The 22,554-nt window shown below is 38.3% G+C and overlaps 1 protein-coding gene across 1 annotated transcript in view; it reads left to right on the top strand.

The window, feature by feature from the left end:
* LOC146321376 (dynein axonemal heavy chain 11-like) overlaps positions 1-22,326 on the top strand; it is a 28,293-nt gene extending 5,967 nt beyond the window's left edge. Inside the window, exons 10-36 of the mRNA XM_084726504.1 lie at positions 996-1,229; positions 1,390-1,536; positions 1,653-1,766; positions 1,835-1,978; positions 3,609-3,791; positions 3,901-4,002; positions 4,109-4,243; positions 5,507-5,680; positions 6,353-6,588; positions 7,225-7,347; positions 11,485-11,689; positions 11,816-11,980; positions 12,196-12,336; positions 13,569-13,739; positions 14,165-14,287; positions 14,597-14,790; positions 14,868-15,016; positions 15,096-15,223; positions 17,087-17,314; positions 17,402-17,593; positions 18,682-18,810; positions 19,437-19,679; positions 20,695-20,877; positions 20,958-21,073; positions 21,296-21,408; positions 21,498-21,638; positions 22,067-22,326. Of these exons, the coding sequence (XP_084582630.1) occupies positions 996-1,229; positions 1,390-1,536; positions 1,653-1,766; positions 1,835-1,978; positions 3,609-3,791; positions 3,901-4,002; positions 4,109-4,243; positions 5,507-5,680; positions 6,353-6,588; positions 7,225-7,347; positions 11,485-11,689; positions 11,816-11,980; positions 12,196-12,336; positions 13,569-13,739; positions 14,165-14,287; positions 14,597-14,790; positions 14,868-15,016; positions 15,096-15,223; positions 17,087-17,314; positions 17,402-17,593; positions 18,682-18,810; positions 19,437-19,679; positions 20,695-20,877; positions 20,958-21,073; positions 21,296-21,408; positions 21,498-21,638; positions 22,067-22,314 (4,461 nt within the window). The 3' untranslated portion in view covers positions 22,315-22,326. The remainder of the gene's footprint in view (positions 1-995; positions 1,230-1,389; positions 1,537-1,652; positions 1,767-1,834; positions 1,979-3,608; positions 3,792-3,900; positions 4,003-4,108; positions 4,244-5,506; positions 5,681-6,352; positions 6,589-7,224; positions 7,348-11,484; positions 11,690-11,815; positions 11,981-12,195; positions 12,337-13,568; positions 13,740-14,164; positions 14,288-14,596; positions 14,791-14,867; positions 15,017-15,095; positions 15,224-17,086; positions 17,315-17,401; positions 17,594-18,681; positions 18,811-19,436; positions 19,680-20,694; positions 20,878-20,957; positions 21,074-21,295; positions 21,409-21,497; positions 21,639-22,066) is intronic.
* Positions 22,327-22,554: the final 228 nt, after the last annotated feature.

Genomic DNA, 22,554 nt, shown 5'->3' with positions numbered 1-22,554 from the left:
AAATAGTACAATGATCCTTGATGTATCACCTGATTGCAGATATTGTATGCTGAAAAGTTTAGTTTTAAAAAGACAAAAAGTGGGGTAGCAAAACCAAAAAGCTCCCCATTCTCACTTTCTCCATTGCTTAGGTGCCTATAATAATAATAATAATATAAAGGTATTCAGAGGAGGATGTATGGAATAAATACTCTTGAGGATGCAGAAAGGACTTTGTGTTCATTTAAGTTAATGCACATCATTAACAAAATAAAAAGTGAAAAGTTGAAACAAAACAATATGTGAGGCATTACTGTATATTTAAAGTCATTAACGATTGTTTATCTTTTTAAAGAGGCAGGGAAACAAGAAATGAAATGATCATTTATTTAAAGTTAGAAATGCACAGCCCACTAATAGTTGTTACACGAGGCCAATCAATGAGTGCGTCTTTCGTATCTCAACTGAACATAGCACGCTTTGTCAGAAAGCATTATGTCAGATCTTAATTAATAATGATTTTTTCCTACTGGCTCCATGATCATTAACAATGGCTTTTTGTGAGTTATGGTTGGATTTGATCCTTGTATTCTCTGCTCATTTGTTTTTGCTTTAATTGATCGCTAACTGTATGATTAATAGAGGCACCGTGTCATTGAGCACCATATGATAAATACTTAGTTGGAATGTAGTACAACAGCTACCGTAGACAGTGTTTAGAAAGTTGGAGGACATCAGAGATAATGTAAACAGTGTGCATGTTTTACAGGCTCCACGTCAGTGGTCTAAACACATTATTTTCACAGAGGTTTCAAAGCCTAATCATTCCTGCTAGCTGCACCTAAATTTCAGATTGAGTAAGTCAGGGCCAGCCAAGTAAGATGGCAAAACTTGTAGATGAATTCAAAATTTATGAAGATAATATTTCAGTCCCCATCAGGTTGGAGATGTTAAACTCTACTCAATCCAGCTCGCCCTGTTCTCCCCTCTCCCCCCTTGTCTGCTTATTTTTACAGCCTGCCGTCCAGGAATCCATCAGTCTTTTCATGGCCTACGTTCACACCAGTGTCAACCAGGCAAGTGAAAAATACCAGCGCAATGAGAAGAGGTACAATTACACCACCCCCAAGAGCTTTCTCCAGCAAATCACCCTGTACAGGAACCTTCTGGAGAAGAGTCGGGCCCAGCTCCAGCACAAGATGAACCGGCTTGACAGCGGCCTTCAAAAACTTCAAACCACTGCTACACAGGTAAACATCTTTATTATATCCTGTAGGAGGATAATGTTAGGGTTTGAGGTAGGCAAATTAGGAATACGATTAGCGTTTGATCTGAACAGTGTGGGTTTTTCCCCTGACATTAAGTATATTACGCATTGGTGTATGTGTAATAATTTTTTCTCTGTTTTAGGTTGAAGATCTAAAAGCTAAATTGGCATCCCAAGAAGCTGAGCTGACCTTTAAAAAACAGAATATTGAGGCTCTAATTACAAAGATTGGACTGCAGACTGAGAGGGTTAGCAGCAAGAGAGAGGCTGCGGATGTTGAGGCACAAAAGGTGAGATATCCTCATCACTTATTGGTTTTCATGCCAAATGAACATGTAAGATGTCGTATCACGCCATTTACTATATGCGTTTTTTGTGATTTATTTATTATTATTGCTTTGTACAGGTTGCTGTCATCCAGGCAGAAGTCTCAGCCAAACAGAAAGACTGTGAAAATGACCTAGCCAAGGCAGAGCCATCACTAACAGCTGCTACAGCAGCACTGCACACCCTCAACAAGGTGTCTCATCTATCAACCACATTTTCACTCATTCTAAAGATTATATGTAATTCTTGAATGTTTTTTAGGTGAATCTTACGGAGCTGAAGGCCTTTCCAAACCCTCCAGCTGCAGTGATCAATGTAGCAGCAGCTGTGATGGTTCTGCTAGCTCCCCGCGGTCGAGTGCCGAAGGATCGGAGCTGGAAGGCGGCGCGGGCCTTCATGGGCAAGGTTAAGCTGTCATCATGTCAATCACATCTGCCTGATTAATGCCAATCTAATTTGTGTGTGGGCCTTGACCCTGGCCCTGCCCAGCGTCTCTCCAATGCTCACATTACAGCTGGATGGCTCTATGAATATGCTCAGTCTGTAGGGGAGCAAGTGTGTCGATCTGACTCTCAACCTCTAGATGTTATTAGTGCAAGTGTGACCATAAAGGGATGAAATTGTCTTTTAAAAGCTAGTAGAATATAACATGACACAATGAATCCCTGACCAGTTATTTCTGTCCTAAAAGTATATTTTTTAGCATTTTAAATATAGCAGGCTTTTCATTGTATTTATTAGTTGATTAGATGTATTTGGTATCTCTTATATGCATGATCTTCAGGAAAAACAAAAACAAAAAAACATCAGGACCACACCGTAAGGCTAAAAAGCTTATTATTTTTATTTTCATTGTGGTCCTTAACAGTGTGTGACTGTAACTGGGCCACAGGTGAAAAAAAGGAAAGGTCAGTGCCTATTAATTACATTCTGGTCTGGGAGAGATCTTCCTTTATCAACCCATATTAAACTTTGCACCAGCAAAGATTGATTTAATCTGTGATTAGTTTTAATCAGAGTTTAGCAAAACTAAGTATAAAATGAGTACATCCAAATTAAAAATTAAGCACAGATCTGTTGTACAAGCTTGCTGACCCAAATTAAAATAAATACATAAACAGCAACTTAATTTGAATGGTGTCAGGACCTGCTAAGTAACAATAATACTTACAATGATCTTTATTTATAGAGCCTTTTCTAAGCCCATGTTACAAAGTGTTTCACACAAAGCAGCAACTTCATAACAAGGGGGTTATAAAAACAATTTGCAAAAACAAAAATCAAAGCAAGCAAAAACGGACAGTCCATAAATTATAAGCAAATAAAACAGATTAAACCAGCAAAAGAGGGGAGAAAATCGCTGATTTTGAGTGCTCTGTATTCCTTAACAAAACATTACATTGTTTGCTAGCTAGCTAAAAACGTTCAGCAAAGTAGATCTAATTTCTCTTCCCTAGAGAAAAACTTGCTTTCTGAAATAATTGAGCAATGTGGCCAAATAATAGAAGATTGGAAATAGCACAGTAAGGAAAAAGAGACTGCCTGGCAGCAACCAGCAGACTGTTTTAATGGATCAACTGGGGTGAAAGAAGGAAGAGATGCATCTTAAAATTCAATTTTCTTTGAGGAACTTCATTATTTTGCGCAGTCTGTCTAAAAAAGGCTGCCATTTTAAAAGTTAAACATCCTCAAGTGTAAGTTTAAAGTTAATACTGGATCATATTTTAAACTGGAGTTTAAAGTTTTGGTGCAACAGATATAAACTTAACTTAAAAATTAATCCAAGGTTGTAATTTAATCTTTCTTAAACTCATTTGAAACTTGTTTCATACTGTTTCCATTCAGATATTTCACACAACATAGATGAGTCTCTTTTTTTTAAACATATCATAAGGTTGTGTCAACGTTGTTTTGATTTGTGACATGTACTGTATGTGCCCCATTTTCAGGTTTTCTTAATAGGAAAAATATTTATGATTTTTGACTGCTATCCAGGTATTGATGTGTTCCCTGTTTTTGCTGTTGTGTCTGTCAGGTGGATGATTTCCTGCAGGCACTGTTATCATATGACAAAGATCACATCCCTGAATCCTGCTTGACTGTGGTGAAACAAGAGTATCTGAGAAAGCCAGAGTTCCACCCTGATCTAGTTCGGACTAAATCTACAGCTGCAGCTGGTCTCTGTGCCTGGACTATTAACATTGTCAGATATTACGAGGTCAGGCGATGCCTTCAGATAGGTTGCAGTTATGATAAATGTTCTTGTATTTCCTCAAGAAGGTTTGTTCTGTGTTTTTTTTTCTTTAAGTATACCTCCTTTTTTGCAGATTTATTGTGAGGTCATTCCAAAGAGACATGCATTATCGCAAGCTAATGCAGAGCTAGAAACAGCAACAGCCAAATTGTTAGCAGTTGAAAAGAAATTGGTGGTGAGTGCAAAGTTATTATTATACTTAATTCATTCACTCAGTCTAAAAGCTAGATTTTTTTTAATGGTTTCTAATTACCATGGTTTCCTTTGGTTTGTTTCCTTAGGACCTCGATTCCAGCCTCCAGAGCCTAACAGCTCAGTTTGAAAAGGCTACAGCTGAGAAAATCAGTTGTCAGGAGGAGGTGACGCGTACCAACCAGACCATAGAGCTGGCCAACCGACTAGTCAAGGGCTTGGAGGTAAACAAGGAGAGATAGAGGAGTTTGGTGGTGTCACTGGGGCCGACCTGGCATAAAGGAAACTGTCAATTTGCCGGAGGCATGCATGGAGAGGTGCTGGTAATCGAATTGCATCAGTAGTCTGGACTAGAAGTTGTTATGTCCTGGCAGGACAGGCTGACAGTTGTGTGAGTAGATCGGGCAGAGGGAGATTTTACAGCCTGGCCCAGCAGCATACTGGGGACTTGTGAGACAGGTAGAGAGGGCTGGACCACAGAGAACGCATGGCTGAACTGGGCAACTGGCTGGCTGAACTGCTTCCAAATGGAGAAAGGAAGAGAGATGACAAGAATGTTACACTAACACTGCTCTCAGTCAGTGCAGTAGTGTTTGTGTGTGGATTTGCTGTATATACTGTATACACAGCATGTGTGTTGGCACATTTCTGTGCAATAATAATGCAGTAATTATTCTAAAGAAAGTTTTAACAAATTGAAAACATATCAAGAGTAAGATATATGAATATATGGTATTTATAAATGTTGAATGTTGCATATTATATTCACCTCTTTTGTGTTTCCCAGGCATTTCTTTCTCATGCTACAGTATCTATTATCTTCATAGATGCTAATATGATATAAAAGATGGCCATTTCAGTGGCCATTTTGTAAGTTCGACTTTCTTATTCCAGAAAATAAATGTGGTTTGCATGGAACAGCTTGGCTTTTAAGCATATCAAGATAAATGTTTTGTCTTTATGGCATTGACCTGGAAGCAATAGTGTTCAGACTAATAAATCAGGCCGTCTATATTTAATCATTAACTTACCTCAAAGCCTCAACAGCTGTTGGAAATTAACAATGTCTCACCCCAGACTGAGTGATATTACAGGCAATCCATAATACATTAGAGTAAAATTATAGTGATTTTTAACTGTCTGAGAATTTATTATGTGACATATTCTAGATCCACAGCCCCTTGTAAGAAAATGCCATGCATGATTTATTGTTGTCCTGCTGTCACAGTCATGGTATTGAAGGTTTAAATTAATGCTAAATTGATGCTGAGTGCATCTACAGCCAAACTTCCAGAGCTATTTTAAGAGAATTGCACTTGTGGGCTTTATTGCTTACATCTTCTTACTTTGCACAATAAAGATAGAGGGATGTGCCCAGTGTGCACATTTCCCTGCAGTATAGAGCAAAAGCATTTTCCTTGTAAATATTTTCTTTGCATGTCTCCTGTGTGTTTTTTAAATGATTTTTAAGTCTTTGTGTCTTTCAGTCAGAGAAGGAGCGCTGGTCCCAGGCACTTGTTCAGTATGAAAAGCAACAGAAAACCCTGTGTGGTGACGTCCTCATCACTTCAGCGTTCGTCTCCTACCTGGGTTACTTCACCAGGCAGTATCGTGTTGAGCTCCTTAACAACGCATGGATCCCTTTCCTCCAGTCTCAGAAGGTAAGGTCAGTTTTGCAACAGATTTCGAAGGGGTTGCCCCAACAAAGATTAGTTTAATCTAAGATTAGTCCTAATAATTTTAGTTAAACTAGGTTTAAATATGTAAATATGTTATATGTTTAAATAGGTTTATATATAAAAGATGGGGGGGTTGTGTTGTGTTGTTTGCTAGCTAGCTGAACAGTTAAAACATATTGTTTGATAGCTAGCTAAAACGTTGATAAAATTTTACCTTGTTTGCTAGCTAGTTAAAAGGTTATATTGCTATCTAAAGTCTTGGCTAGAGCTAAAGTTAAACCTCCTCAAGTGTAAGTTTAAAGTTCACTACTGGATCACATTTTAATTTGGGGTTTAGTGTTTTGGTGAAACAGAATTAAATTTAATCTAGCTTTAGAGTAAAAACTAAACTGAGATTTGAGGAGAGTTTTAAATTTAATCGCTTGTAATTTTTTTGTGAAGTTTGGTGCAACATAATTTAAAGTTAAACCATGATTTAAGTAGATTTAAAAATTAGTCCTTATTGGTACAACGCAGCCTTTGTGTTGTTTAGACTACAGTTGTTTAGAGAGTAAACCACAACAAACATTCACAGCAGACTCTGTGAACTGGAGCTCATCGTACCTCCACCAGCGCTCCAACTGGAGTGACATCATTCCTCTGTTTCTGTTCCAGGTCTCTGTACCCCTGACAGACGGCCTGGATCCAATCCTCATGCTTACAGATGATGCCACTGTGGCTGCCTGGCATAACCAGGGCCTGCCAAATGATAGGATGTCCATTGAGAACGCTGCCATCCTGACCACCAGTGAGCGTTGGCCACTCATCATTGACCCACAGCAGCAGGGCATCAAGTGGATCCGAAACCGGCTAGGATCAGAGCTGAGGGTGGTGCAGCTGAGACAGAGAGGGTAAGAGGGGCTGTCTGTTTGCTACCACACTGTCCCCTATTGCAATATGTCGGGCGTGTAGGGCTGGGAAATATATTGATATTATATTGATATCATGATACAAGACTGGATATTGTCCTTAATTCTGGATATTGTTATATTGTGATATAGCACAAGAGTTCTCTTTTCCTGGTTTTAAAGGTACAGTAAAATGACATAATTTTCTGAACTTACCAGACTGTTCTAGCTGTCCTATTATTTACCCATTTAGTCATTATATCCACGTCACTGATTATTTATCAAAAAACTCATTGTGTTGTGACAGCACTGATTCAGCACTGATTCCTACAATATTGTCGCAATATCAATATCAAAGTATTTGGTAACAAAATATGGTGATATTTGATTTTGCCCATATGGCCCTTTCTGTCCAACCCTATGTTCTATAAAATCATATGTTTGGTGTATTTGAGAATTTATGCTATGTTATTTAGAGAAAATATGTATATTAAGATATATATTGTTTATTGCGGAACAGCCTAAAAAAAAGAGACACTATTCATCAGCCATATCAGTATACCGTAAAAATGTGCTTTTCATAATATATTTTATACGTTTTGTTTATTTGTTTCATCAGTCATACGTTTTTCATAACAGGTATCTAGATGTGATTGAACGAGCCCTCGCCTGTGGTGAAACAGTTCTAATAGAAAATCTGCCGGAAAAGGTCGATTCAGTCATGGAACCTCTACTGGGCAGAAACACTATCAAAAAAGGAAGGTTGGTACTGAGACTGCAACATTACATCTACAATGCTGGGGGCATTGTAGATCCAGCTGCAGGCTGGGGGAGGATTACAATTTTAAAATACATTTTATACTACCACATACTACAACACCACTCTGGTCTCAAGTGAAAAGATAGCCAGTTCATTATCATGGCCTCCAGGTGGGTGGAAATGTTCACATTATTTTGTTGAAAGGGGAATAGAGCAGTTCTGTCATCTAGCTGTGAAAATGCTGTCATCAACCAATAAGTCAAGATCTAATTTGAGGAAACATTTCCAAGTTAGACCAGCCATTAGCTGCACAGAAATCCAGTTAGTTAGCTAACTTGTCAATAATAGTACAACCTCTACCACCGAAAAGTATTTTGGGGCTGTGGGTGTTGATGATGAAGACTGGGATGGTGTGTGGGTAAAAACACAAGCCCTAGATTGGAATAAATGTATAACTGAGAACTTGATATTTGAGTGTGAAGTGTGACTAGCATACGTGCATTTATGCATATCAGAGGAAATAATAGCTGGGCAAGAATTTAATAAACCTAACAACAGACATAAAACATTATTTAAGGCTAAACAATTTCACCATGTTTGGTACTGAGGTAATCCAAATGGAAAGTAATCAAGTTATGTTACTTTAATATTGCGATACTTAGATTAGGTTAGTAAATTATTTTTAAACAGGTAATTAGTAACTGTATCGGAGTACATTTTTTAAAGTAATCTTCCCAACCATGATTATTTGAAGCATCAAACCAGCTCACAAGTAGTTATAGCTTTGTTGTGTAGAAGCTAGTCAATAGGGGGCCGTTGCTCACACCAAAAACATCTTGAATCAATGTGTGGTGGTTTTTGTATCCCTATTGCTATGTATAAGTCGATATGCCCACAACTCGTCCCACTGAGTCTGTGTTGCTAGACAATAGGTTCAGATTTGCCAGATGTTTGAATCTCACTAAGCATTGAAACACCAGTAAGACATGACTGAACGCATTATTATTGCCCTCTCTTTAGATTATAAATGAATTTGTGGAGCGTGTTCTGAATCCCTGAGGCCAACATATTGATTGGCCCCTCAAGACGGGTGATAGATGTATATTTGTGTGTTCATATTCTTTAGGTGCAATGAATATTGAACAGCTGAGCCTCAGTGTAAAAAGCTGAATTGGGGGAAGTCATGGTTATGTATAAGGACTCCTGTCAATGACAAAAAGATGGCATGTAACACACTAAATTCAGTGGTCCTCCATCATCATGGCAAATTAAATTCAGCTTCACTAATTTCATAATGCCAGTGCGTCATTTTCTGATATTTGTTTGCATTTATTTATTTGGAAATAACATTCAGGGTTTGTGCAGATGCTGGAAATCCTCGAAAGCCCTTGAATTTTAATATGGTGTTTTCAAAGTTTGAAATGTGTTTGGATTTTGGATAAACTGCTTGAAACTGCTTTAAATTGTAACTGTGTTACTAAATGTGTTTAACACAAATTGAAAAAGGAAAAAGGAATTTGTAATTTGAATTTGTAATTGTTTAATATTGGTTATGTAGGTTGCCAAAGCAGGTAATGCACTTTGAAACATCAAACTTTATTGTGTTTTCCTTTAATTTGTCACTCGTTTGTAGAATTCTATCACAAAAATATTATAATTTTGGTTATAGTACAGTAATATATGGTTCAATGTGATAAAGAAGTGAAATAATTGTTTTGTGTTTATATATTTATATAAATATGTAATTTACTACAGTTGTAAGGCACTAGAAAAGACTGAAAATGCAGCTTGAATTTTACTTTGGAAAAAGTGTAGGAACCCTGAATATTATTGAATCTTAAATCATAGCAGTGGTAAGGTCATATATCACTAGTTTGTGTCATATAATTATGAACAAATCTTTACCACTAATGTTACTTGACTTAAAATCTTTTCTGGTCTATTATTAAGTTAGACATGCCCTCCAAACTGGCAGCTGTTTGAAACATTTGGTAAATCTTGTCTGACTTTCAAACATGACTTCTGCTGCCCACTGCAATCTACTTCACAAATATAACAGTGCCACCAAAATAGCTGCTCTGTAATTACCTTTGTTTAGTTACCAATTATCCTCAACAGGCAAAATCCAGTGAATTTCCCAAACAGGACAACTAACAGCAGAATAAACAGAAAATACCACATATTGACATCCTGCTTTGACTTCCTCCTCAAAAATGTTTACGTCTTCCTTGCTCTGATATGTGTATGACCATGAATATTGAATATCTTGGCACATGTTCATTGAACTTCCTCTGAAGTCCTGTCTGTCCAGACGTAACAATTCATCATAGTAAATCTGATTATAAGTTTATCCCTTGTAGATGACCCACACACTTGTTTCTGTCGATGATTAATACAACCTGCTGGGGCAGCCATGATGGATCTGGTGGGGATCCACAGCTGAAGTTCATTAATAATTGGAATGTTGTAGAGTGTGAAGTAATGAATACTAATTATTCCTTTCATGGCTGACGGAAGACTACAAGCCAATCCATCAGCAAGGACTTTAATTTGGTGGAGTAATGGTTCTATCAATAGTACATTAATTCTGGCTTGTGAAGATATAGAGTTGAACCAGACCCAGGCCATGAGGAACCTGTGCCGTAAAATTGGGGCCTTGCCTGACATCCAAGGGGTAATTAGAGAAAAATGAAAAGCCACCAGGTTCGTCAAGCCAGTGCTAATTTAATTGAAATGCAGGAACAGATAAATATTGGCTGCTGTGGTGATAATCTGTCATATTTTTTCAAGATTATTTGTCTACAGTGTAAGTGACATTTATAGTGAAGTTCTTTCCTCTGTTGAAGTTGCACTGCATGAAAGTGAGAGGTCAATGGGCTCAGATACACAAAGGACAAAAACGGTTTTCAAGATATGGATGGCTTGCACTGCCACAGCTCAAATGGGATCATCATGGCCATTATTATCACTATGATTGTTTTGTTTTTTATTGTCTAAGTATCAGAAATTTGTGCTTGGTCTTAGTGGGAATTGATGGATCTCTCTGAAAATGATAATTTTCAAGTATTTTCAATCATTGCATCATCTCAGCATTATCTTTAATATTTCATTCTCTCACTTTGAAAGTTCATGTTATTGATACTTGGTTGGGGGACAAAGCAACTAGAGTAAGTTTAACTCACTGCAGTTTTTGCAATTAGATTCTTTGTTCTTGCCAAACAGCGAAGGATAATTACAAGTATGCTTTCAACAAAGTGCTAATTTGTAAACAATAACTCTAAAAGTTATGCAATAGCAGTAGTTCACTCTTGACCTTGGAAATTGCTGTTTGATAAAACACGCCAAACTTAAATTGCACTGACAAGCTATTCCTGAAGCTTTTAAAGAGAACCACTTTTTGTGTAGATGTCTAGTCAGTGTTCATGGCAAATATAGTCAGTGTGTGCTTTTGTTCTTCCTGTGTCCAGTGATGCCACAGTGATGTAGTTTGAGGCAAAGACGAACTACAGACTGTATCAGCTTCGATTTCTAGTCTAAACCTCTGGGTAGCCAGGAGTGATAAGCAAACAAACATGCAAACTCAGTAATTTCATGTTTAGTTTTGGAAGATTGAGTTAAATTGTTTTGTAAAATATATCTACAGCAAAGTTTCAGTCAGCTACTGTCTACAGCAACAACAAAGCTGAGTTTTACCACTTGTTTCAAAGTGTACTTCGTGTACTGTGAAAGCTTCATAACAAAACTGAATAGTATGGTTGACAACAGTAATGATAGTTTTTCAACATGTTTATAACAATACAGTATGTTAATTATGATATCAAAAGCACCAAAGCAATAAAAAAAATCTAACTACTCATTCAAGACCTAGTGCAAATCCAGAGTGACTTTTTCTTTACCAGCACTGTGTGTAGGTTGTTAATTTAAAAAGAAAATCCTTTGCTTTGGTATCAAAAGAGGTATCAAGTATTTTTTTTATGCTAGTATTGTAATAAAGTTTCAAATTCTGATACTGTGTACTTCTTGTTATTTGTTACTTGTCATTTATCATCAAAAACCTTTCTTTGATGAATACAATAACACTGCGGTTAAGTTGTTATTGGCCTCTAATTTCTTACAACTGTCCTCTCCTGTTTCTCCAGGTACATTCAAATTGGGGGAAAGGAGTGTGAATACAACAGTAACTTTCAGCTCATTATCCACACCAAGTTGGCCAGTCCCCATTTCCCTCCTGAGCTCCAGGCCCAGACCACCCTCATCAACTTCACAGTGACTCCTGTGGGCCTGGAGGAACAGCTGCTGGGACAGGTTGTGTCCCGGGAAAGGCCTGACCTGGAGGCCCTGAAGGTGAATCCTTGCGCCTTTTATGAAATATGTAGACTATTAAATCTACAACAAAGCATTTCAGTGATTTTACTTGTAAGACATCAGTCCATAATACAAAAAGGCACATTTTTGTGCATATTTCCTAAGATGGAGCTGACCACGCAGCAGAACCACTTCAAGATTGAGCTCAAGAGGCTGGAGGATGACCTGTTGAATCGCCTCTCTGCAGCCCATGGTAATTTTCTGGGTGATATTTCTCTGGTGGAGCAGCTTGAAAACACCAAAACCACAGCCGCTCACATTCAGTGTAAGGTGAGGTTATTACACCAACAGCGTCCTCTAAGTTGTCCCTCTGTACTCGAGTGCACTTTTTTTTTTTTGTCATTCAAGTGTTCATCACATCACACAAGTGCCTCATTTTATTGCATTAGCTGCAAATGATGTGTAGTTAGGAATATGTGTAATGAGAGGGTTTTGGACCATGACTGAGAGCCTAATAGCTCATTTCGTGCAATTGGAACACGCAGGTGGTGGAGGCCAGAGAGAACGAGACAAAGATCAACGAGGCTCGAGAACTATACCGCCCAGCAGCTGAGAGAGCGTCACTCCTCTTCTTCATCATCAATGACCTCAGCAAGATTAACCTCATGTACCAGTTTTCTCTCAAGGTGAAACCTTTACCCCCCAAGTGCTCTCTGGGGACACACTGTTTTTTTTGCTGCATTTCTAACAGTTTTATCCAGTATTCTGTTTGTGTGAAGTATAAATTTTGTCTCTCATGGTCAGGGTCTAAAATGAACTTTTTGACTCATCTGCCAAGGGCAGGTAAATTTACCAGCCGAAAATATTTTTTAGCAGCTATAAAACTTGATCTTGCGTTATTTGACTAAAAATAATTACCTCAAGTTTTTATTATGTAAACTTATCTTTGCCATCACTTCAGAGCAGTTATATCAAACTCAATGTCATCTAAGTCCACACTGTCTCTGTATTCAATTATTATTGGATTTCGTGGAGATTCATGTGTACAATGATTATACAATTTATTTAAAAGAATATAATATACAAAGTAGTATAAGTAATAGTATCAAAATAACACTATGTTGATAACAAAATTGTGTTGACTTCAATCATGCATTCTATATTCTTTGCAGGCTCTCATGGGCCACATAAAATGAGTTGCTGGGCTGAATTCGGCCCGCAGGCCTTGAGTTTGACACATGCTTTACAGGGACAATTTGGAAAAGATAACATCGGATTTACAGCTTTTATTCTGAACTATTTCAGCAAAACCACTATCATAGGGTTAGCATTGCAGCAAACACTGCAGCACACATGGTGGTTTTAAGCCTCATATTTCAGCCCGGATCTCAGGGCTCCTGCGTCAATCAGATGTCACCTCTTGCAAAATACACACTTCTATGACTTTTTTCTTCATCTTCATGTTTTCTTTTTGGTGTCTCCACACCTCTAATAACATATAACGCAGCAAAATCATAGACAGTAAAAAATCATGTGTAGATAGTATCAAATAATAGTAAGCTGCTTTGATTTGATTTGTTCATATCACAATAGATACACGTGAAAAACAAAGCAACGTAAAGCTGACCCTACACTGTGGTTTCAAATCATTTACCTGTCACCAGGCCAGTGGCCCTAATTTATTTTTCCACCAAACCCAAAATTTACATATTTGGTGCATGGTGGGTGTTAACTTTGGGCTCTGCTCGTGAAGATTAAAATTTTAGGCACAGCCCTGCTAGTACAAATCGGCTAAATATGTACTTCTATCCCAAATGTCAGCATTTTTTTTTTTTTTGTTTATCTGTCAATACAGTGGTCCTGGCTATATGTATGTATACTTTATCAAAGCACTGTTCTCCTTTTGGTTGTGTTCCAGACCTTTAACTCAGTGTTCAACAAAGCAATGGAGCGTGCAGAATGGGATGAGGATGTGAGGACCCGAGTGCACACCCTCACAGAGGCCATCACCTATTCTGTATTCCTGTACACCAGCCAGGGCCTGTTTGAGAGAGACAAGTTAACCTTCTTGTCACACACTGCCTTCCAGGTGAGGGACTCAGGGCCGCCTCAAAGGTGGGGCCTCCTGTCATCCTCATCAATCAAAGTACTTTTCTGCCCCCACATTAACTTCAATTAAAAGCAGTCAGCAGGACCATACGCTGCTATTGATTACCTCTCACACCTTCCCCCTGGCTGCTGTTCAGACAGTTGGTTCTGACAAGGGGGTTGGTTCTGATGGCATAATGCAATTATCTGTCATTGCGCCAACTGTTTTCATCTTAGAAATTGTGCTGCTCTGAAGGCTGTCCTTCATGTGGCCATTTCACATCCAGAGGCATGGATTCAGCCTGTATGAGTTTACCCAATTGCTTTTCCAGAGTTTTCTTGCAGTTTTCAGTTATTATCGAAATGACTGAAAAGAGATCAATACAACATAGATCATTACAAACTGCTCTTGGTTCTTCCCCTCAGATTCTGCTCAAGCAGGGCCTGATTGATGCTCAGGAGTTTGACTTCCTACTGCGTTTCCCTGTGGAAGCCAGCAGAGTTAGTCCTGTGTCCTTCCTCTCTGCACACGCCTGGGGAGCCATCAAGGTACAAACTGGGCTGTTAAATGGAGACTTCTGATTATTTTAAATGGGGTTGTATGAGGTACTTATAATTAATCAGTGTATTCCCTACAGGAGATAGCGGTCGGGTCAGTTTTGGGAAGCAATAAAATGTATTTTAAATGTAGCATGCTTTACCTTTTTAAAGAGGCTAAATTTACTGGACTTAGTACACTGACTATGGACCTCATACAACCCCACTTCAAATAATCAGAACTATCCCTTTAATATGTGTGTGTTTGTTAAAGTGTCACATTTTCATGCTTGTTCCCCACAACCTGTTATTGGGATATAGACAGTTTCTATAATGGAGGACTTCGGTGGACTTGACAAAGAAGTGGAGAGCTCACCAAAGCGCTGGAGGAAGATTGTTGAATCCAGTTGTCCTGAAAAAGAAAGACTTCCCCAGGACTGGAAGAATAAAAGTTCCCTCCAGAAGCTCATTGTCCTCAGAGCACTTCGCCCTGATAGGATGACTTATGCATTGAAGTAAGTAAATGACTAATGTACATTCATATTTGTAAGTACACTGTATCATTAAGCTTTTCAACAATGTTTCCTGACAGGAACTTTGTGGAGGAAAGCATGGGAACAAAATATGTGGAAGCTCCCAGGCTAGAATTTGACAAGTTGTATGAGGATAGCAGCCCATCAACCCCTGTGTTCTTCATCCTCTCACCTGGAGTGGATCCACTCAAAGATGTAGAGAAGCTAGGTACTACACATATTGTTTGTTATTTGCACAGCTTGTATAACCTGGTGGCAATAAATATTACAATTCTCTCTCTGTGTAGGACTGAAGCTTGGCTTTTCCATTGACCAGGGCACTTTGCACAATGTATCCCTGGGACAGGGGCAAGAGGAAGTAGCTGAAAGGGTTGTGAAGAATGCCTCTAATCTGGGACACTGGGTCATTCTGCAGGTATGAACAGAGATGTTTACAAGTCATTTTTTGCAAGTCCAAGTCAAGTCTCAAGTCCTAGATAGCTGTATCTAAGGAATTCAAAGCATGTACTGTATTTTTTATGACTACTTTATCTATTAGCAGACAGTATCATCATTGATTATTTGATCACTTTAAACAGGCTAGTACAGTACAGTATGAAATTATGCCCAGCCACTCAACTTCAGTGAACCTCCCTTAGGTACAAAGCTAGTAGCAAGCTAATGTTAGATAGTTAACTGTTCATAAGTGCTAACGTTAATTTTCAGATTAACTGACAAAGTGACTCACTCACTCATCTGGGTGTGTTTTCAAGTTCTTTAGATCGTCAGTGCAGCATCCTTTATTTTGATTCTGCAGATTTTGCCTTTAGTGATTCTTTTGTTTGGACCTTGAGTGAAGTTATTATAGCCAAAGATTATGACAAATGATACAGCAGCTGCAGGTGTGCTTGTTTTTGCAGCAGCTTACAGTCATCTGTGGCCATGCGCACCAGATGTGTAATATTACGCATGATGAACATGCTGAATCTGTGCCTCTGAAAGAAAGGAAGGAATGACATTCAGCTCATCAGACATTTCCTTAATGTTGATGTGCCAGACATTAAAATATGAAACTAGAACAGGTAGCTCAGTAGAGTGCAGTTTTCCACCAGGCAACCTGAAAAGAATATCCGGATGTAACCCCTTTGTAATCACCATCATACTGATTAGTAACTGTAATTTAACAACACATTTTGTCAGTAACTGTAACAGATCAAAAATACATTTAATTTGTAATTTAATTACAAGTAGTTACTTTAATTTGTGTGCCGTTTGTGTGAAATTTTGTCACAATAAGTGTATGAATTCTTGAGTTACAGCCAAAAAAGTATTTTGTGACGTCACAGTGCCCTTAACCTTTGACCACCAAAATCTAAGCAGTATAACCAAATTTGAAGAAACTCAGTCCAAGCGTTCCAGAGGTATTGAGTTCACGAAAGTGAGATGGACATTAGGTCACAGTGACCTTTGATCTTTAACCACAAAAATCTAATCAGTTCATCCCTGACTTCAAGTGGATATTTGTATCATGTTTGTAGAAATTCCTTCTAGGTGTTCTTGAGATATCACATTTGCAAGAATGAGATGACCCAAAAACATAATGCCTCTGTCTGTTGATCACACTCTCTCACACACACACACACACACACACACACACACACACACACACACACACACACACGATCCCCTCCAGGCTTACACCTGGTGGAGATGATAAAGATTGTTCATGAGTCCCAATGCTCAAGTCCAAGTCAAGTCTCAAGTCTTTTGAGGACAAATCTCAATCAAGTCTCAGGTCACTGCTCAAGTGCAACTCGAGTCCAAGTCATAGACTGGAGTCCTCATCTGTGGGTAGAAAGCATTTCTGTTCAGTGACGAGGCTACTGTAGTGACTTTGGGCTGCTCTTCCAACCAGCCTGTAATGTACCTAATGATATTATCTCACCCCATGCGCACAAGAAATAAACTCAATTTGGTTCAATAAAAACCATAATTGGCTGGATCAGCTCCATAAATGCCTCCTTTAAAGGGGAGAATCTGCAGCCAAGTGAGTCACTGAATGATTTCATACTAATTCAGAACGTCATAAGACATTTTTTAGACATAATCCTTGACAAATGAACTCAAACATAACTATACATAAAAAGCAAATTTATCTTTATCAACCTGTAAAATAATTTGCCTGCTATGAAGAGTGCTTTGGTGTCCTGGTGCATAATAATAAACACAGTAAGGCAAGTGCTCCAAATTAGTAAGCATAAATAGAAAATTAAAAAAAAAAAAATTGTTATTTTTTCAGAATGTCCACCTGGTGGCTCGCTGGCTGCCCTCTCTAGATGCTCTTCTGGAGACAGCAGCGGTGGACAGTCACCCAAACTACAGGGTGTTCATCACTGGGGAACCAGCACCGAGCCCTGAGCAGCATGTTATCCCCAGAGGCATACTGGAGAATGCCATCAAAATCACAAATGAGCCCCCCACTGGCATGAACGCCAGTCTGCATGCAGCCCTCAACAACTTCAGTCAAGTGTGTGAAAATTTAAAATAATTTCTGAAATGCTTTAATTAGCGTTCACTGTAATCTGTATTTATTAGTATCTCTCTGTCTTTTCAGGACACTCTGGATATGTGCTCCAGAGAACAGGAGTTCAACTCCATGTTCTTCTCCCTCTGCTTCTTTCACGCCTGTGTTACGGAGCGCCGTAAATTTGGTGCCCAAGGCTGGAACCATAACTATCCCTTCAGCACTGGAGACCTCACCATCTCAGCCAGTGTCTTGTACAACTACTTAGAGGCCAACACCAAAGTATTTATACCATTGTTTTTAAAGATGATTTTGTTTTTCTAAATCATCTTTTATTCATATTTTTGTTGATATTGGTAAAACTTTTAATTTGTTTTTTTACTACTACTCTCTTATGCTGTGTAAATTAATAATGATAATGGCAGTGAAATTATTGTCAGACAGGGATGTTGAATTGCAGTACAGTGTATCCAATTACTTACTGAAATCTTTTGTTCCACTGTTATTTGTGAAAAATGTTCATTCTCTCATTCTTTTTTCCTCACATTTCTTCTGTTATAACTATGAACACACAACCTATAATTTAGCTTTATTTCATGAAGACAAAAAATCCATGCTTAGGGTGCTGCACCCCTCACAACTCCTAATGCATTTCTCTTAGAACTCCTATTACTCTGGTCACAACCAATTATGTCTCCTAGGTATTCTGCCCTCCAAAAACGAATGTCCTTCATTATGTTAACCAAACAGTAACCTGTATGTGCGTATACAGAGAATTCATTAGGAGGGCAATGAAGCGTAATCCTAAATGTAATTACATGCAGCCAATGTGACAGTTCACAACGCTACATAAGTGATCACTGCAATTAGAGCTGATGAAGGAAGCAATTTGCAAAACAATACAGGTACAAATGATTGTGAACCTCCAGCTTTTGTAATTTGTTATGAATCACAGGTTCTTTTCTTCCTCCTTCACCCTCACGGATCATAATCTCCCGCTGAGGAAAAGACTCTTCTGTCATACATTAGATCAGTGTGTGTAAAGAAACATAATTTTGTTACATTTCCCCTGCCTTTATCATTATTAAAAGAGCTCATTTGGGAAGAGATCATATAGTTACTGCTTGAAGTTCCGGGGAAGGAATAGAATAATGCAGAAAGAAATAATGATTTTAAATGAGCTGTAAATTCCTGAAATATTACTGATATCCTGGAAATCTTGTTAACAACATTTGTCTTTAGTCTTTATAGTTTAAGATGCTTAAAATAAGATAATCAAGATAAGATGTTTAAGATAAGATATTTATTTAAATGCTACATATTTCCTTATATTTGTAATGTCATATCAGCCAACAGACTATTTATTATAGTCCATGCAGGTGCCCTGGGAGGACTTGTGTTATCTTTTTGGAGAGATCATGTATGGAGGACACATCACTGATGACTGGGATAGAAGACTGTGTAAGACCTATCTGCAAGAGTTCATGCATCCAAAAATGGTAAGTCATTATTGCCATGTCAGAATAATCGGTTCTTTTATGTGTGTTTGGTTTCAACAAAACCTTTGGAATATAAGTTAAATTTAAATGGTTTTATTGCATAATTTTAGAGATTTCAAAAACCACTATTTGTCAAGTTGAGTATTAAGTATTAAGTCTTGTTACATAAAATTTTTCTGAGCCAAATATTGAAAACAAATCTGCAAAGCTGTTTTAAATTTCTTGGAGTTGTTATTAAGGTAAAGGGTGCCCTCTTGGGATGCAAATCTAAACTGCAATATTGCACTCAAAATCTTTGCCACTGCTCATTTTTCCACTCCCACTTTAGTTATGTTACCTCCTCTGGCTGCCAGCTGCTGCATGACACTCCACTATAAGCATTATTAGGTGATTATTTAATACTTTAGCGTGTGTTCAGTTGATAGATGTTTGGAACTGGAATTCATCTGTTTCATCTCCCCAGAGGACTGATTAGCCCTCTGCCAGTTCACCTTTACTACCAAGCTAACAGCCACTGATTTATTAAGGTGGCGTAGGTTGAATGCTCACCAGTTTTGCCTCACATTAAATAGTGAGCTGTGCTGCGAGTGTTTTCATCTCTGTATTCTCACACTTTCATTTCACAGTTTGAAGGGGAGCTCTTTCTGTGCCCTGGGTTCCTGGCCCCTTCATTCATGGACTACAGTGGTTACCACAGTTATATCGACGGACACCTCCCGTCTGAGAACCCTTCTCTGTATGGTCTACACCCAAATGCTGAGCTCGAGTGCCTCACTGTCACCTCGGACAACCTCCTGAGGACTCTGCTGGAACTGCAGCCACAGGACTCCTCCAGAGGAGAGGGGGCAGCTCAGAGTACAGAGGACAAGGTGTGCAGGCAGAAAGAACAAGCTGATAATAATAAAGAGTCGACCAATGGCAATTATCAGTTCCCAGATTCAGCATTTTTACCATTTTTGGATTTGCACATTTTATTATTTAGATTGTTTCTTTTTTTATCTGATTGACAATATAAGTAATTAATTTGAAAATGCACTACTTGTATTCTGATGCAGCTGCCTCTTCTGTCTGTAGTCTTGCATAGTATCCCACCAACAGCACTATCTGGCTATTAATTAGGCTGGCTAGCTTAATCTATAATCATATATCATAATTGTTCTTAACAAAATTATATTTTGTATAAATAATCTGAATCTGAAAACTACTAACTAGCTAAAGTTATCAAATAAATGTGGCCTAATTAAGTGAAACATTTGCCTCCAAAATGTCATGGAGTGGAAGTATAAAGTAGTAGATAATGGTTAATCTAAATTTTGACCTTAAGATTTTTATTTTTACTTGACTAAATCTCAAGATTTTAGTAGGTTTAGTTAAGTGTAAGACATTATTTAAATGTTTCTCTCGAATTGCCAAACTCATACTCCTGGAGGAAACGTCCATTAATTTGTAATAAACATTAACATTGAGTTTACTAAACATGTATTGTTCTTTTTGTTACATATTGGTTTTGGTTTGAGGGCAGTGAAACTTTACATTTATTATCTTTATTGTGTCAATTGACCTTATAACTTGTAATCTAAGATTAGCAGCTCCAAGTCAATAAAAGTTAATTCACTGCTTTAGTCATTACAGCGGTGGTTTCTTTTAGTTTTTATTTCATGTTTAGCAAAAACACACCAGCTAATAAAATATCATTGGCTTGAAAAACAAAAACATGTAACTATAATAGTCTTAGTTGTTGACTAAGACTATGATGAAAATTATTGGTCACTGAAACTGTAAATGTAAAATTGGTTATCTGTCTTGATTTCTAATTGGTTAATTTGCCTAAAAACATAACAGTTGATAGGTAGCTGACAATACAATATGCATTTTATTTGTCAGGTCAAGTCTGTCATTGAAGAGATCCTTGACAAGCTTCCTGAGGAGTACAACATGGCAGAAATCATCTCAAAGACAACAAAGCGAAGCCCCTACATTTTAGTCTGTTTCCAGGAGTGTGAGCGCATGAATCTTCTGCTTGCAGAAATAAGGAAGTCCCTTAATGAGCTGGATCTCGGCCTGAAGGTACAGTCTACTGTGACATGTCTACAGTAAATATCACCAGTGAGAACCTGGTGCATTAATGAGAATTTCTTTGTTCACAGGGAGAACTCAGCATTTCCTCCAGTATGGAGACTCTGCAGTCAGCCCTGTTCACTGACTCTGTTCCAGACTCCTGGGCCAGATTGGCTTATCCCTCCACTAAAACACTGGCACAGTGGTAACTACTCCCTCTTAACAATACTGTATTTTTTTTATTCAGCATGGCCTTTGATATCTCCTTTTTATTATTTCTCCCAGTGATGCACTGAATTGTTCATTGTAGGAAAAATTTAGTCAATATATTTTGAAATAATGCCTTCAAACACAATGCCAAATTTAGTGTGACCTTTGCAGATTGTAAAGGCGTCAAGCAATGATTCACAATGTTTTTTATTTATAGGTTTAGCGATCTAATGGGTAGCTGTCGAGAGCTGGATAGCTGGACTCAGGACTTGGTTCTTCCCGCAGTTGTTTGGCTCTCTGGGCTCTTCAATCCACAGTCTTTCCTCACTGGTGAGTTCAAAATCTCAAAAGCCAACAACAGAGATGTGTTAGATGACACGTCCACCAGAAATATTAACATTACAGACTGTTTTTTCCAGCTGTGCTGCAAAGCATTGCTCGCAAGAATCAGTGGCCCCTGGACAAGGTGACTTTGACTATGGACGTAACAAAGAAGGTGAAAGACGACTTTGGGCATCCACCACGGGAGGGGGCTTATATCCATGGACTCTTCATGGAAGGTCAGAATGAATGAAAACAACATCCCTCTAATACTGATCCTGGTATAGGTCACGGGATAGTTCAGACGTTTTGAAGTGGGGTTGAATGAGATACTTTTCTACAGTCAGTGTATTACTGATGGCAATTGGCTCCTATTTGGAGAAGTGGGAGAAGGGAAGTACTTCTATGGACAGGGTCAGCAGCAAAATGTATTTTAGGCACCTAAGAAAATCAGTATCACTTCAAATGTATACTATATTTAGAACATATTCACCACTTTACATTGCTGTCAGGCAGCCTTTTCTGATGATAATATATATAATATATAAATTATATTATATAAGCCAACCACACTTCAAAACAATATGAACCTTCCCTTTAATAAAGTGACATAGATTTTTACAGTCTATGTAAACTTCACAGTACATCATGTCTTGTGTCCTCCTAGGAGCACGTTGGGACACTCAGTCTGGAGTCATCTCAGAGGCGGTTTTGAGGGATCTGACCCCAGCCATGCCGGTGCTGTACGTACGAGCCGTGCCTGCAGAGGAGCAGGAACTCAAGGGTACTTACGAGTGTCCAGTATACCGCACTAAGCAGCGTGGGTCCACATATGTGTGGACCCTCCACCTCCGAACCAAACAGCCTCCTGCCAAGTGGATTGTAGCTGGAGTGGCGCTGCTGCTGTCTGTGTGAGACACATTTTATAGTAACACTATTCTGCAAACAGTGTTAAAAACAAATTTGTATAGGATGTCTATACTTCTATTGAGACAGTATTGAATCATTTATTATGATTTTTTTTAATCATGCGTTTTTAGAATTACTAATAAGAGATACAATTGTACTCCTTTAATCCGCTGATACCCAACCTGAGGGTCCCATCCCTCACTAGGGTTTGCCAAAGCCTCACAGGGGGTCGTGAGGCCTTCTTGA

Source organism: Lutjanus erythropterus, chromosome 9 (genome assembly GCF_056507025.1).
Source record: "Lutjanus erythropterus isolate fLutEry1 chromosome 9, fLutEry1.hap2, whole genome shotgun sequence".
Classification (NCBI taxonomy): Eukaryota; Metazoa; Chordata; class Actinopteri; order Lutjaniformes; family Lutjanidae; genus Lutjanus; species Lutjanus erythropterus.
This window is presented reverse-complemented; position numbering and strand designations above follow the sequence as displayed.